At 38.9% G+C, this 12,756-nt stretch overlaps 2 protein-coding genes across 4 annotated transcripts in view; one reads left to right on the top strand and one right to left on the bottom strand.

Moving 5' to 3' along the window:
• POLB (DNA polymerase beta) overlaps window positions 1-5,594 on the top strand; it is a 27,743-nt gene extending 22,149 nt beyond the window's left edge. For 2 of the 3 annotated variants that reach the window (XM_034762059.1, XM_034762058.1), the window contains 3 exons: window positions 774-838; window positions 1,387-1,526; window positions 3,322-4,026. In XM_034762059.1, the coding sequence (XP_034617950.1) occupies window positions 774-838; window positions 1,387-1,526; window positions 3,322-3,416 (300 nt within the window). In that variant the 3' untranslated portion in view covers window positions 3,417-4,026. Of the gene's footprint in view, window positions 1-773; window positions 839-1,386; window positions 1,527-3,321; window positions 4,027-5,488 lie in introns of those variants that run through there. The other variant, XR_004644629.1, reaches the window with a different exon arrangement.
• Window positions 4,284-12,756, bottom strand: DKK4 (dickkopf WNT signaling pathway inhibitor 4). The gene is made up of 4 exons (XM_034762060.1): window positions 12,635-12,756; window positions 11,642-11,792; window positions 8,507-8,653; window positions 4,284-5,732 (listed from the first exon to the last, which is right to left on the bottom strand). Exons 1-4 carry the CDS (start codon window positions 12,743-12,745, stop codon window positions 5,485-5,487), a joined length of 657 nt encoding a protein of 218 aa, XP_034617951.1. The 5' UTR covers window positions 12,746-12,756; the 3' UTR covers window positions 4,284-5,484.

Below are 12,756 nucleotides of genomic sequence, written 5' to 3'. Positions count from 1 at the left end.
TGCTGCGGTGAGTGGCTGTGCGTGTTTGGGATATTTTGTGTCACATTGATATGGCAGGCAGTTGAGCCAAGTAATCCACCATCAGTGCAGTTTCCCTCATACAACCAATGAAATTGTTTCACCCAAATTAGCTGTAGAGTTAGGATGGTGATATCACAATGGTCTGGGACTTTTGGCATGGCATAGATACATGCCTTACTGTAGCTATACACCCACAGGTGTAATTCATGGGGTCACAATGGCTTAATATCAACATTTCTGTAATACTATACAAATATTAGTTTATGCATATTTAACCCTGCTTTTCAGCATAGTGGATTATTGATCCTGATCTCTGGCATGCTTTAGTTTTAATACGTGCAGTAACTTCTGTAACTCTCTAAATGCAACCTTGTACTTGATAAGTCCAAGGGATAGAAGCAAGGTGCCAGCTATACAGTACTACAAAATGCTGGCATCTGATGCTTTATCTGTTGTCCTAATCTTTCTACTTTTTCCTCTTGGATTTTCTCTTATTCTTATGTTTCTTTAGAAATCCTCATGGTTATTAACAAGGGAGAATCATAAGCCCAAACAAGCACGTTTAATAAGCAAACCTTTTATTCACCTCTCAGACTGTACGCCTGTGCATGATCACATAACTAGACAGACTCCACGGTTGCGTTTTAAAACTATTTTAGTGTTTTTCTCTTTTAAAAGAAAAAAAAAAAAAGCCCAAGACAATTTAAAACTCCTATAACTTTATAATTTCTGCTTTCCTTGTGTCCTTTTAGGGTGTATGTCAGTTGCCAAACGAAGAAGATGGAACCAATTATCCATACAGGAGAATTGATATCAGGTAAAATGTAAATGGAATAGGCCTGCACTCCTGGGGTAGAACAGGCATTTGTTAAAGCATCATCCAAAATGGGGGCATTTGTCATGATTCCACCTCCTCGTGTGTATCATACAGAACAGGACTGCACAGCCCACACAACTTCATGATAGGGCATTTATGAAAGTGCTAGTCCCAATCCCTGACTGCAAAGCAAGCCCCCCTTCTCCTGATTCCAAAACAAGGATCTTCATTGCTATCCTTCCCCTCCAGCAATTACTGAACGGGGAGGTTTGTCAGGATACCGTGCCTTAACCGCTCAGTAGTAGTTTAATGGCAAGAGTTGTTGCACCACCCTTTCCTTTTGTACGTGCCTGTAGGATGATGGATTTTCAGGAATATTGCAATCTCTCTGGTGATGTTCTAGGAATAGTTATACAGAGTCCTGTAATGTGGTGCCAGTAGAGCATTGGGTTTTGCTGTAAATGGTAATAAGATTAGAGAAACTGTGCCTCAAGTGAATTCCAACTGACTTGGAGCTGAGATTTTGTTTTTTGGTTCTTTTACTCTAGGCTGATCCCCAAGGATCAATATTATTGTGGGGTACTGTACTTCACAGGCAGTGACATATTCAATAAGAACATGAGAACTCATGCCCTGGAAATGGGTTTCACAATCAACGAGTACACAATCCGGCCCTTGGGAGTTACTGGTGAGTTTGGTCTCTACGCAAAGTGTTCTTTCTGGTCTCTCTTGTTATGATGCTCCCCAGGGGTACTCAGGGTTGTGAGGCACTTCACTGCCTGCCCTTCGTGTGAAAGGGTCTTATCTGTGCCTGCTGTAGCTCAGCTCCCTGAAACCAAATCCCTCTGGCTACACAAAGACTGCTTTCGAGGCCTCCACAGATCTCTTTTTGTGCAGGCTAATAATAAGTACACACCAACCCTCAGAGTCCTCGGCCCGCACCTTGCAGTGTCCCACTCCTGTCACTGAATGCTCACAGAAATTAGTAGATTGGCTCTCCCCCAGGGAACAGTGTACACACATTTGTTTGATTCAACTGAGAGTCAGCTCCTATATAACATTACAGCGCTGAGATATATTTATAATGAAAACAATCATAAGTTTATTATTAGAAGCTAAGATTTAAGAGATAGTAAAGATAACAATGGAAGCAGAAATGGTTATATATAAAACATGCTTCCTAGAGTTAGAGGTTTTAGTCTGTTAAAGTAGTTTATCTCACCTAAAGCAGTCTCCCAGCATCTCCAACCAACATGGCTGAGATCCCCCTTTCATGAATGCAAAAAGCACTGTCCTTTTTGGTTCCTCAGTGGAGGATAAAGAGGTGTTCTTTTCCTTATAGCCCCCCCCCATATTACTTGTTTTGTCCCCAGAATCAGGATGACCCCCTGTAATTTAGTCTCTCGTGTTTCCCATCCCCATTTACTCCATGTGCAGATTTGGCTTCCATTATATTGGCTTACAGTGATTAATTTACATAGCCAACAATGTGACACATGAAGAGGTTTCCTTTGTGTGACTCAAAACCTGTTTGTCAACTCCAGCTTGGGAGACAGTCTTCTTAAAACATATTTTCAGTACACATACACAACTCCTGAAATATCGTCCATACGTAGATTTTCGCAAAACTTCTGAGGATCGGTATGACACACTTTTATTAGATACCTCACTTGACACTTTTTGGATACAGTCTACGAAAGCAATGTGGTGGGTCTAGTGAGTATGTCAGGGCTGCCAGGAGTTGTTACAGAACAGTGAATCCTTTGCCAGTTGGCATTGAGGGGTTGTTAGGTTCTCAGGACAAGTGTGAACCTTTCTTCTCCAAACAGACCCATACGCACATAATAGTATTTCAGGGTGTTTCAAGGGCTACTGCTGCATGCTACAGTTAAATGTAGCATGCTATTCTCTCTGACTTCAGAGACCTACCTAGTATCAGGAGGCAGCTTTCTTCTCTCCCGCACACAAGATATCCCCCCTCTGGGTCTGCCTGATCCAGTTCAATGGAATTTTGCCATTGATTTCAATGAGAACAAGACCTGGTCTATTTGTGCCACACAGGGCAGGCATCTGTTTTCTAGCATTATAACAAGACTGTAGCTTTCTGTTGGTTTGGGATGGGCATACTGTCTAATTTTAACTGATGGTGTATATTTATAAAGCTGTGTCAAGAGCTAGAGTTCTAGGATTGACACTCTGAGGTTGAGCTACAAAGTTGCTGCATTTACAATGATATAGTCAACACCTTGTGACCTATTGATCCGTTTTTTTTGCATAGAAGATCTAGTTTTTAGACCTTATCTAACTATTAACCAGACTCCTATTTTCCTTCATTTATGCAGCTTCTTGGTTTTCAGACATCAGCCTGTTTTTTCTAGATAAACCTGTCCTTGCTTTATAAAATAGTGTCTGCACAGCACTGCTACTCATAATGCCTTGCAAAGTTGCTGTCCTTCACCCGTCTGTCATCTTTGTGTTTGCAGGAGTTGCTGGGGAGCCCCTCCCAGTAGAGAGTGAAAAGGATATCTTTGACTACATACAGTGGAAGTATCGAGAGCCAAAAGAACGGAGTGAATAACTTGCATTCGTAGGTTCACTAGCTAGTGCTCACTTATTTTGTAGCTTTTATGAATAATCATCGGAGTCAAAACTAGGTGCATATTTATTGCTTGAACGTTACTTCAGAAGGTGTGTATTACTGACACTGTTTTTAAACAATGGTTCCATGGCACTAGAGTAAAATGTGTTGTAAAAATTAAATCACCTAACATTGCAACTTGATTACTTTCCTTTTATTCAAAAATATCTTTAATACAGACATGGTTTTTATCTGAATTTTAATTAGGCCCTTTGCTAAGGTGCTAAGATAAGTCTGCAGGGAAAATGAGGAACCAAGCAGCTCCCTCACGATAAAATTTCTCATAGATTAAATTGGGAATTGGTCCAGATTTTGTGTTCTAATAATAAATTGTAGTCTGCCTTTTTCTCCCTGGGATACTAGATACCTGTGTTTTGGAAAGCACAGTTTTTGTTTTATTACTTTCCCTTACAATTTCCATGGAAAAATGTGGCTGCTCAACAAGGACAGTTACTATTAATGTATTCAATGGTGGCTTCTGAATGAAGATATTGTATTTGTTTTTCATAAAAGTCAATGTACTTGTCATAAATTATATTTAAAATATTCACCATGGGAATAGATTTATGGGTGGCCAAGTTAGTAGGTGCAAAATAATGATTTAAATAGCCCCTCTCGTCTCTGACAGTAACAGCATTAGTCCATGGGATCACTCTCTCCGCGTAAAGAAAATTGCATTTTAATTTTGATACATTTCCCTGAAGTGCTGCAAGCCAGAGGTCAAATCTGCAGACTTCAAAACAACCATAATAAACTTTAAAAATCTGGAAACCGTATCAGATTTCTGTTAAAACATGTTGGAGATGCTCAGCACAAACTCCGCTATTTATTATTAAATATAACAGATGAGCAATTGCATAAGGAAACAGTTTGGTTTAATAGCTATTTACTGTATGTTAGGATCATAGCACTTAGGGAAAGGAATTAGCAGATAATCAAGTCCATTCCTATAGGTCTTCACCTCCTGCCCTGAACTATAATTGTGTACTGTAAACTGGCTGCACATTTCATCTCAATGGTGACTGTTTAAGTGGCAGGTGAAATTTTATATTTTTAATTATACAGCCGTAAATATGTTGGCAGACAGAGCACTTTGGAGTCTTTTAGATGAGAGGTTTTATGACAGGTTTTGCATTGATAGCAATTAGAAGGTGTCTATCACTGTGGTATCTAAATACTATATAGAGAGAATGAAAAAAATATTCACATAGTACAGGCTAGGTGCAGTTTAAGTTGCAATATAACTTTCATTATAACCCCCAGTTTTTACTTATTCACCACTTTCACAAATTCCCATTGATGGTCTTAATGATTGTTTCCCTATGTGCAGTATCTTAGGTGTCTACTGCCTTTTGTCCTAGATAAAGCTTGTTCTCATCTCTGTGCTGCTCTATGTAAATAGTTTATGAAGCACTTTTTGATGGTATCTGACATTTACATGTGATTCTGTCATCGCGTCTGAGATGGAGCCAGAAGCGGAAACAGCTTTCTTCTGTGGCTCTGAACATCCTGGAAACAATTGGGAAATAATTTGACCCTATTGACAAGTAAATTGCAATTCCTGTGAAAGAATCTACTAGTTCCTTTAGTAATTTTTTTATTTTAGTAAATAACTAAATAGTTGGAAACCAGCCGGAGAACCTCTGAATTTTTATACATGCTACAGCTATGATAGCTATAAAAAAGGACCCTAGATAGTTGGTAAAAGCAGACAAAAAATCAAGCCCTTTTGTACTTCATGCTATCTGAAAGCATAAGCGATTTTTTGTAAGCGTCTGATGGCTACTTAGTGCAGCCCACAAGGATACAACAGAGCCCATATGAATGAAATGTACATCTAAGGTTGCCCAGTGCCCAGATCTCGCTTTGAGCTGGGTGTTTTCTCCAGTGCAGGGCTCTGTTGGCCGGTGGAAGGTTAGGGATAATTGTATAGAAGCTTGCATAAATTAACTCTGGAGTAGACAGCAAATCCCTTGTTCTCCCTCTGGATCCAGTGTTTATTGGCTCTTTAGTTTCTTTGGCAGATGTTTAAGCGAGATCGTGGCAGCCCAGTGAGCGGTGGTCGGCAAGACAAACCAGGGCCACAATCACAGCGTTGGAAAATTTCTGGACCTTGAGCAACATCTTTGTGTCCCCGGCGGGAACAGACCAGTCCTTCACGGAGAACTGGCTTACAGATTTTGGTCCAGAAATGGCGAGCGCAGCAAAGCCCAAAGGCACAATCTGATGTGCGAAGGCAGCTTTCTCCCTCCTGACCTGCAGTAAGCAGAATAAAATGTATAACATACCCCATGTCTTTGAGGTTCTTGGCTTGAGCGGTGGGTACTGAGTCAACAGTTCAGAGAAAAATTGCTGACCACAAAACTGAGGATTGCTAGCAGAGGGGTGGGACTCACTTCAGACCAGTCCTGATCTCCCCCATTGTGGAAAGCCCTTTGTCCTCCCCTGCAAAGACTTCTAGCTGATCTTCTGGCTTAAAAATCAGCAGGCATGCTAATGGTTAAACATCAGTCATAACTGTGGACAAGGCTTGCAAGAATCTTTCTTCATATGAGGATTATTTTTCCAAATGAAAAAGATCTTTTGGGCTCCTGCTCGCTCCCAGTTTTACCATTTTGAAATCTATCTGCTTTATTCACAAAAGAAGTTAGCAGCTAGTGTGGTGCCCATGGAACATTACCAACTGATAATGGCAGCTACAACTACTACTACAGTTTTTCTTTTTCTTAAAAAAAGTTGCATTGTCTTTAGATTCTATAGACAGGTTATGTGTACAATCATAGGACTTGAAGGGACCTTGAGAGGTCACTTAGTCCAGTCCCCTGCACTCATGGCAGGACTAAGTATTATTTAGACCATCCCTGACAGGTGTTTGTCTAACCTGCTCTTAAAAATCTCTAATGTTGGAGATTCGACAACCTCCCTAGACAATTTATTCCAGTGCTTAACCACCCTGACAGTAAGTTTTTCCTCATGTCTAATCTAAACTTCCCTTGCTGCAATTTAAGCCCATTGCTTCTTGTCCTATCCTCAGAGGTTAAGGAGAATAATTTTTCTCCGTCTTCCTTGTAACAACCTTTTACGTACTTGAAAACTGTTATCCTGTCCCCCCTCTGTCTTCTCTTCTCCAAACTAAGCAAACCCAATTTTTTTCAGACTTCCCTCATAGTGATGTTTTCTAGACCTTTAACCATTTTTGCTGATTTTCTCTGGAGTTTCTCCAATTTGTCCTCATCTTTCTTGAAATGTGGTGCCCAGAACTGGACACAATACTCCAGTTGATGCCTAATTAGAATGGAAGAATTACTTCTCATGTCTCGCTTACAAAGGCAAGAATGTATTTGAGTCACCTTATCCTCCCTTTCCTGAGTCCTCTCTTTGCATATGCCTGCTTGTGATTTTTCTCTTAAATTGTAAGTTCCTTGCGAAAAAAATTGTTTCCTCTCTGTGACCCCATTCCTACAACCATTTAAGCACATGCATAAGTGTTTGCAATTTCAGACCTAGCATATGCAAATATAGTACAAATAATTAATAATAGTAATGGTTCTTTTGAGTTTTTTGAATAACTGAGCTCTTGAGACCTTATTGCCCTCTGCTGCTTTGGTTCTGTTTGATCCCTTTTCTAATAATGTCAGTTTCCCTAGGTTAATGTTGTTTTCTGAATCTTAATTTTTGTATTCCCTGATTTATTTGTTACATATTTAATTCCTTCCATTTAGAGAGATTCATACTACGTTACCTGTAAAATGGGGATACTGATACTGACCTTTATTAAACACTTTGAAATCTGATGAAAAGTGCTACATAAGAGCTAGGTATTATCTATTATTAAATACAAACAATGTGCTCTCTTACAGTTGTTTGCATTTTGTTTGCACTAGACATAATATGAAGACAGCCCCAAATAGTGGTATCCTAACATGAACTTGCATCCTGCAAGTAATCTGTGTTAGGAAATTGACACATAAGAAACTAATCTAACAATGTTTATTTCTGAGCAAGTACTAGCACTCTCAATTTAAATAAATGGAGAACAGCACATTGATGAATGTTTTTAACAAAGCCTGATCTCTTCCCACTGCTTTGCTAGTTTGCTAGCCATTAACTAGCAAAGTTGGTTTCTGACTTTTATGAAAGGTGATTTGTGATGAGCACAGTGTAAATTGCTAAGTAGATCCAGATTCCATGCTGCACTTAGTGCAGCCAGGGATGGGGAGTTGTACTTCAGCTTTGTGGCGCTTGGATTCTAGAACTGTTTGGGAGTCCAAAGGCTGCAATGATTTAAACCTGGCTGTCCCTGGCTGAAAAGGTGGCTGGAAGCAGGGAATAGCCTTGGAATAAGGACCCTCCAGCTGTGCCCCCTATACCAATGGCACGGTGGCAGAGAGTTGCTTATCCTAATGAACAGGGAATTTCCAGATAACAGCCAAAAGGCTGGCTTAATCAAGTTTTGCATCACCTGAGCAGGGTCCAGAATCTAGTCAAAATATTCCTAGTGAGTAGAGAGACAAGGTGGGTGAGGTAATATCTTTTATTGGACCAACCTCTGTTGGTGAGAGAGACAAGCTTTCGAGCTTCCACAGAGCTTGAATATAAAAGATGTTACCTCACCCACCTTGTGTCTCTAATATACTGGGACCGCTGTGGCTGCAACACTGTATCCAAACCTAGTAAGTAACAGTTTATATTTTTACAGAAAAGGTTTTATGGGGATTATTGTTCTCTGCATTTGTCTTAACATAATTCCTGACAATTTAATATTCAAAACACCTAATTCTGTGATTGGCATTATTATAATTTCCATGTAGGAAATAATGCGGTTATCCTCAGTGCATAATTTTAAAGCACATTGGGACCAATCTGTTCATTTTCTTTATGCAATAGAATGGTAGGGGTCTCCTCCTTTTCCTAATGGAAGATAACATACACATGCCTCCATATAATTTTACTTTTCTAATCTGGAATATATTTCTCCTCCAAGATTGAATATAATTACCGGTATTTCTCTGCTTTTAGGCCCGTTTTACCTTTATTGCTTGGAGATTTGACAAGTCCTTTTTTAGAGTTGTTTTCTTGGATCTGGTGTTGAGTTGTCCCTTTTGAATCAGAACCATCCTGTTCATCAGTCCTTCGTCCTTCTGTTGGGGTAACTTCTTCAGTCTGGCTGCAAACATCTGGTGTAAAGGTGGAAGGTTGTAATTTTGGACAGAAGCGCGCGGGGGGGAAGAATGCCGACATAGCTGCTTTGAGACATCAAATGATCTTTTATTCCAGATGTGAAAATGGATCCAATCGCCTTGTCTCTCCCTCCCTCATACATCATACTTTTATAGGTTCATACCTGCATAGATTTTTAAGGATAAAAGGGATCATTATGATCACCTTAGTCTGACCTTTTGCATAACAGACCATAGATTCTCACCAGTAATTTCTGCATTAAACCTATAAGCTCTGTTTGAGATATAGCAGTGGTTCTCAACCAGGGGTAGGAATACCCCTGGGGATACACAGAGGTTTTCTAGGGGGTACATAAACTCATCTAGATACTTGACTAGTTTTACAACAGGTTACATAAAAAACGCTAGCAAAGTCAGTACAAACTAAAATTTCATACAAACAGTGACTTGATTATACTGCTCTATATATTATACACTGAAATGTAAGTACAATATTTATATTCCAGTTGATTTATTTTATAATTATATGGTATAAATAAGAAAGTAAGCAATTTTTCAGTGATAGCATGGTGTGAGTCTTTTGTATTTTTGTGTCTGATTTTGTAAGCAAATAGTTCAAGTGTATCTTGGGGGTACGCAAGACAAATCAAACTCCTGAAAGGGGCACAGTTATCTTGAAAGATTGAAAGCCACTGAGCTATAGTATATCTTTTAGAAAGGCATCCAGTCTTGATTTAAAGATTTCAAGTGATGGAGAATCCACCATGTCCCTAAGTTGGTTGTTCTAATGGTTAATGAGCCTAACTTTTAAAATGTGCACCTTATTTTTACTCTGAATTTACCTAGCTTCAGTTTCCAGCCCTTGAATTTTGTCATGCCTTTTTCTGCTAGATTGAAGAGTCCGCTGTCCGCTGTCAGAAGTCTTTCCTATATAGGAGTTGTAGGCCATGATCAAAGCATCTTCCGTTCCTCCCAACTCCTTTTCAGTATCACTGCCTTCCAGAATACTGTCTCCCATCTTATAAGTGTGACCCTACATTCTTTGTTCCTACATGTTTGTGACCTTGCATTTCACACTGTTAAAACACACATTGTTCAAGTGAGCCCACCCTACCAAGTGATTCATGTTGATCTATATAACTGACCTGTTCCCATCATTATTTATCACTCCATCAATTCATGTCATCTGCAAACTTTACCAGCACTGATTTTACATTTCTTTCCAGATCATTGATACAGATATTGAATAGCATTTGGTGAGAACAGATCCCCATGAGACTCCCATTAGAAACACCCTTCTCTCCCCCTCTCCCCCCACCCCCTTAGGAGGAGGATTCCCTCTTTAGTTAGTGTCAGCTAATCCAGTTTCTAATCTATTTAATATGGCCTGTATTGATTTTTTTTACAGTGTTAAACTTTTTAATCAGAATGTCACATGGGACTCAAACACATTACAGAAATTAAAGATAGTTGTGTTGATATGATATATTTGGTTAACCCAACTTGTCATTTCAGACACACACTATTATTTTTTAAGATCTATTTTCCATAAAACCTTGTTGATCATGACCAATTATGCTACCATCCTTTAATTCTTTACTGATTGGATCCCATACAATCCTTTCCATGACTTTGCCTGGGATTAATGTCAGACTAACTGTCCCATATGACTTGCATCTGAAGAAGTGAGGTTCTTACCCACAAAAGCTTATGCTCCCAATACTTCTGTTAGTCTTAAAGGTGCCACAGGACACTCTGTTACTTTTTAACTGTCCTATAGTTATTCCTGATCATCCCAGTTACCCTTCTAAACATTGGTACAACAGGAGAGTATTTTCAAGTCCTCTGGAACTTTCCATTATTCCAAGATTTGTTAAGTCAATATTAACGATTCAGAGAACTCTGTCAATTCTCTAATCTTGGATGCAGGTTATCCAGACCTGATGATTTTAAAAATATTTAATAGTTGCTGTTCCTACTTACTGGTGGAATAGCAAGGATGTTAATGTCATCTTATCATTGTAATATATTAAAAATATACAAAACATCATTGTACTGCAGTAGAACTTCAGAGTTATGAACCCCAGTGTTACAAACTGACTGGTCAACCACACACCTAATTTGGAACTGGAATTACCCAATCAGGCAGTAGCAGAGACCATAAAAAACCCAAAACACACAGATACAGTACTGTGTTAAACATAAACTATTAGAAAAATAAAGGGAGAGTTTAAACAAGATTTGACAAGGTTAGGAAACTGTTTCTGTGCTTGTTTAGTTTAAATAAAGATGGTTTTAAAAAAAGCATTTTTCTTCTGCGTAGGAAAGTTTCAAAACTGTATAAGGTCAATGTTCAGTTGTAAACGTTTGAAAGAACAACCATAATGTTTTGTTCAGAGTTACTAACAACCTCCATTCCTGAGGCGTTTATAACTGAGGTGCCATCGTACTTTCCAAACACAGAATTATTATTGAATACTTTTGCCTTTTTTCATATCGTAATTGATATCTTTACAATCCTTATCTAATTTCAGACCTATGAAATTGTTCAGATTTAATTTGTTCCTGATATATTTAAAGAATTCCTTCCGATTGTCCTTAGCCCTAATGGCCATAGAGATAGATATAGATACAGATATTTTTCCCCGTTGATATCTTTAACTTCTTTTATTAATTGTATGCAGTTCCTAACTACCAGTTTTAACTCATTACTATTAATTGCCCTATTCTAAATGTGTTCAGATGCATGTATAGGACTTTTATTACTTTATTTTACAGATGCCTCATGGTAAAGATAGTTGCTTGTTTTAAAGAAATGCTGGAGAGCTCGATGATCTCAACATTAGCAGGAGGTAAGGGAAAACCAGAAAAAAAATTAAAACAGGCACCGATCACTTTTGTGTTTAGACCATATAGATTATAAACATATAATTCTAATTTCTACCAATCTTTAAATATCATAGACACCAGATGATTATAGCTTACCATTTAGACAAATAGTCCCTGGGCAGCACATAGCATTACGCTTGCATCTTCTTCGTAACCCACGACAGGTAGCACAGAAGGGCACTTCATCTTCAGGCTTGAGGCAGAATTTGCTAGCATTACAGTCCTGGTCTGTTATGCACTGTGAACTCTACAAAGAAAATAACTTTCCTCAGAGGGGGAAAATGCTGTAAATGAGCAATATTTAGAATAGAATATACATTGCTCACACCCAAAAAAAAAACCTACTCGCCCCTTCATTGATCAGTCCAACATGTTATTTTTGGAATAATCTTTCTTGGGTCTGGTCTATGATCTTCCATTTGATTGGGAGCTCTGGAAGACAAGGTCTACACCTCTCTATCCTGTATTGGGCCCAGCACAGTTGTGATCTTCAGCAAGTAACAGTAACAGCTTGCTAACAAAACTGACATGTTTTTAAAGCAGCAGTTTGTGCACGTTTGTGTTTGTTATACGTGCCAGTAGTTAAACTAGCCTAATGTTACACAGCAAATCACTTCCCAAATCAAGATTAGAACTCGAGCACCCTTTGCTCACTCCGTCTTGCACTCAGTGCATTAGAGCATAGTGCTCTGCTGAAGAGCTGATCAGTGCTGACAGGCCATCACTTGCTCTGACTTCATTTATATTTTAACAGGGTGATTTCTTGATGTCATTCCATTTTTAAAATGTTTCCAATTTAGAAATACACAACAGCTATGACAGTATTAAAATTCTATCTGCTAGGATGGCTGATCCAACTCCAGTTATCACACAGCTGGGTCTGTTGGGGTCAGGAACATAAGTATTTTTTGTTTTCTCTTAACAATTCTAGTACCTTCTGGGCCAAGCACTACTCCAAGCAGTTGTAACCCTTCTGTTTAAAAACTGAAATCAATCATAAGATTTTTTGCAAAATATTACTAATATTCTGAGATCGTTTAACCCTTGAAAATTCAATTCAGGTCCCCAACTGACCCCCAGAGCTCTCACCTTTCTGGTGCCCTGCACTTCAGCTGAACTCTTGATGCTGTTGTAGTCTAGGATCAGGGCTACCACTGGGGAACAGACACAGCTGAGGCCTAGCAGCAAGACTGCCACCATTCTTCAGGCAG

The sequence above is a fragment of the Trachemys scripta genome, chromosome 2 (genome assembly GCF_013100865.1).
Source record: "Trachemys scripta elegans isolate TJP31775 chromosome 2, CAS_Tse_1.0, whole genome shotgun sequence".
Classification (NCBI taxonomy): domain Eukaryota; kingdom Metazoa; phylum Chordata; order Testudines; family Emydidae; genus Trachemys; species Trachemys scripta.
This window is presented reverse-complemented; position numbering and strand designations above follow the sequence as displayed.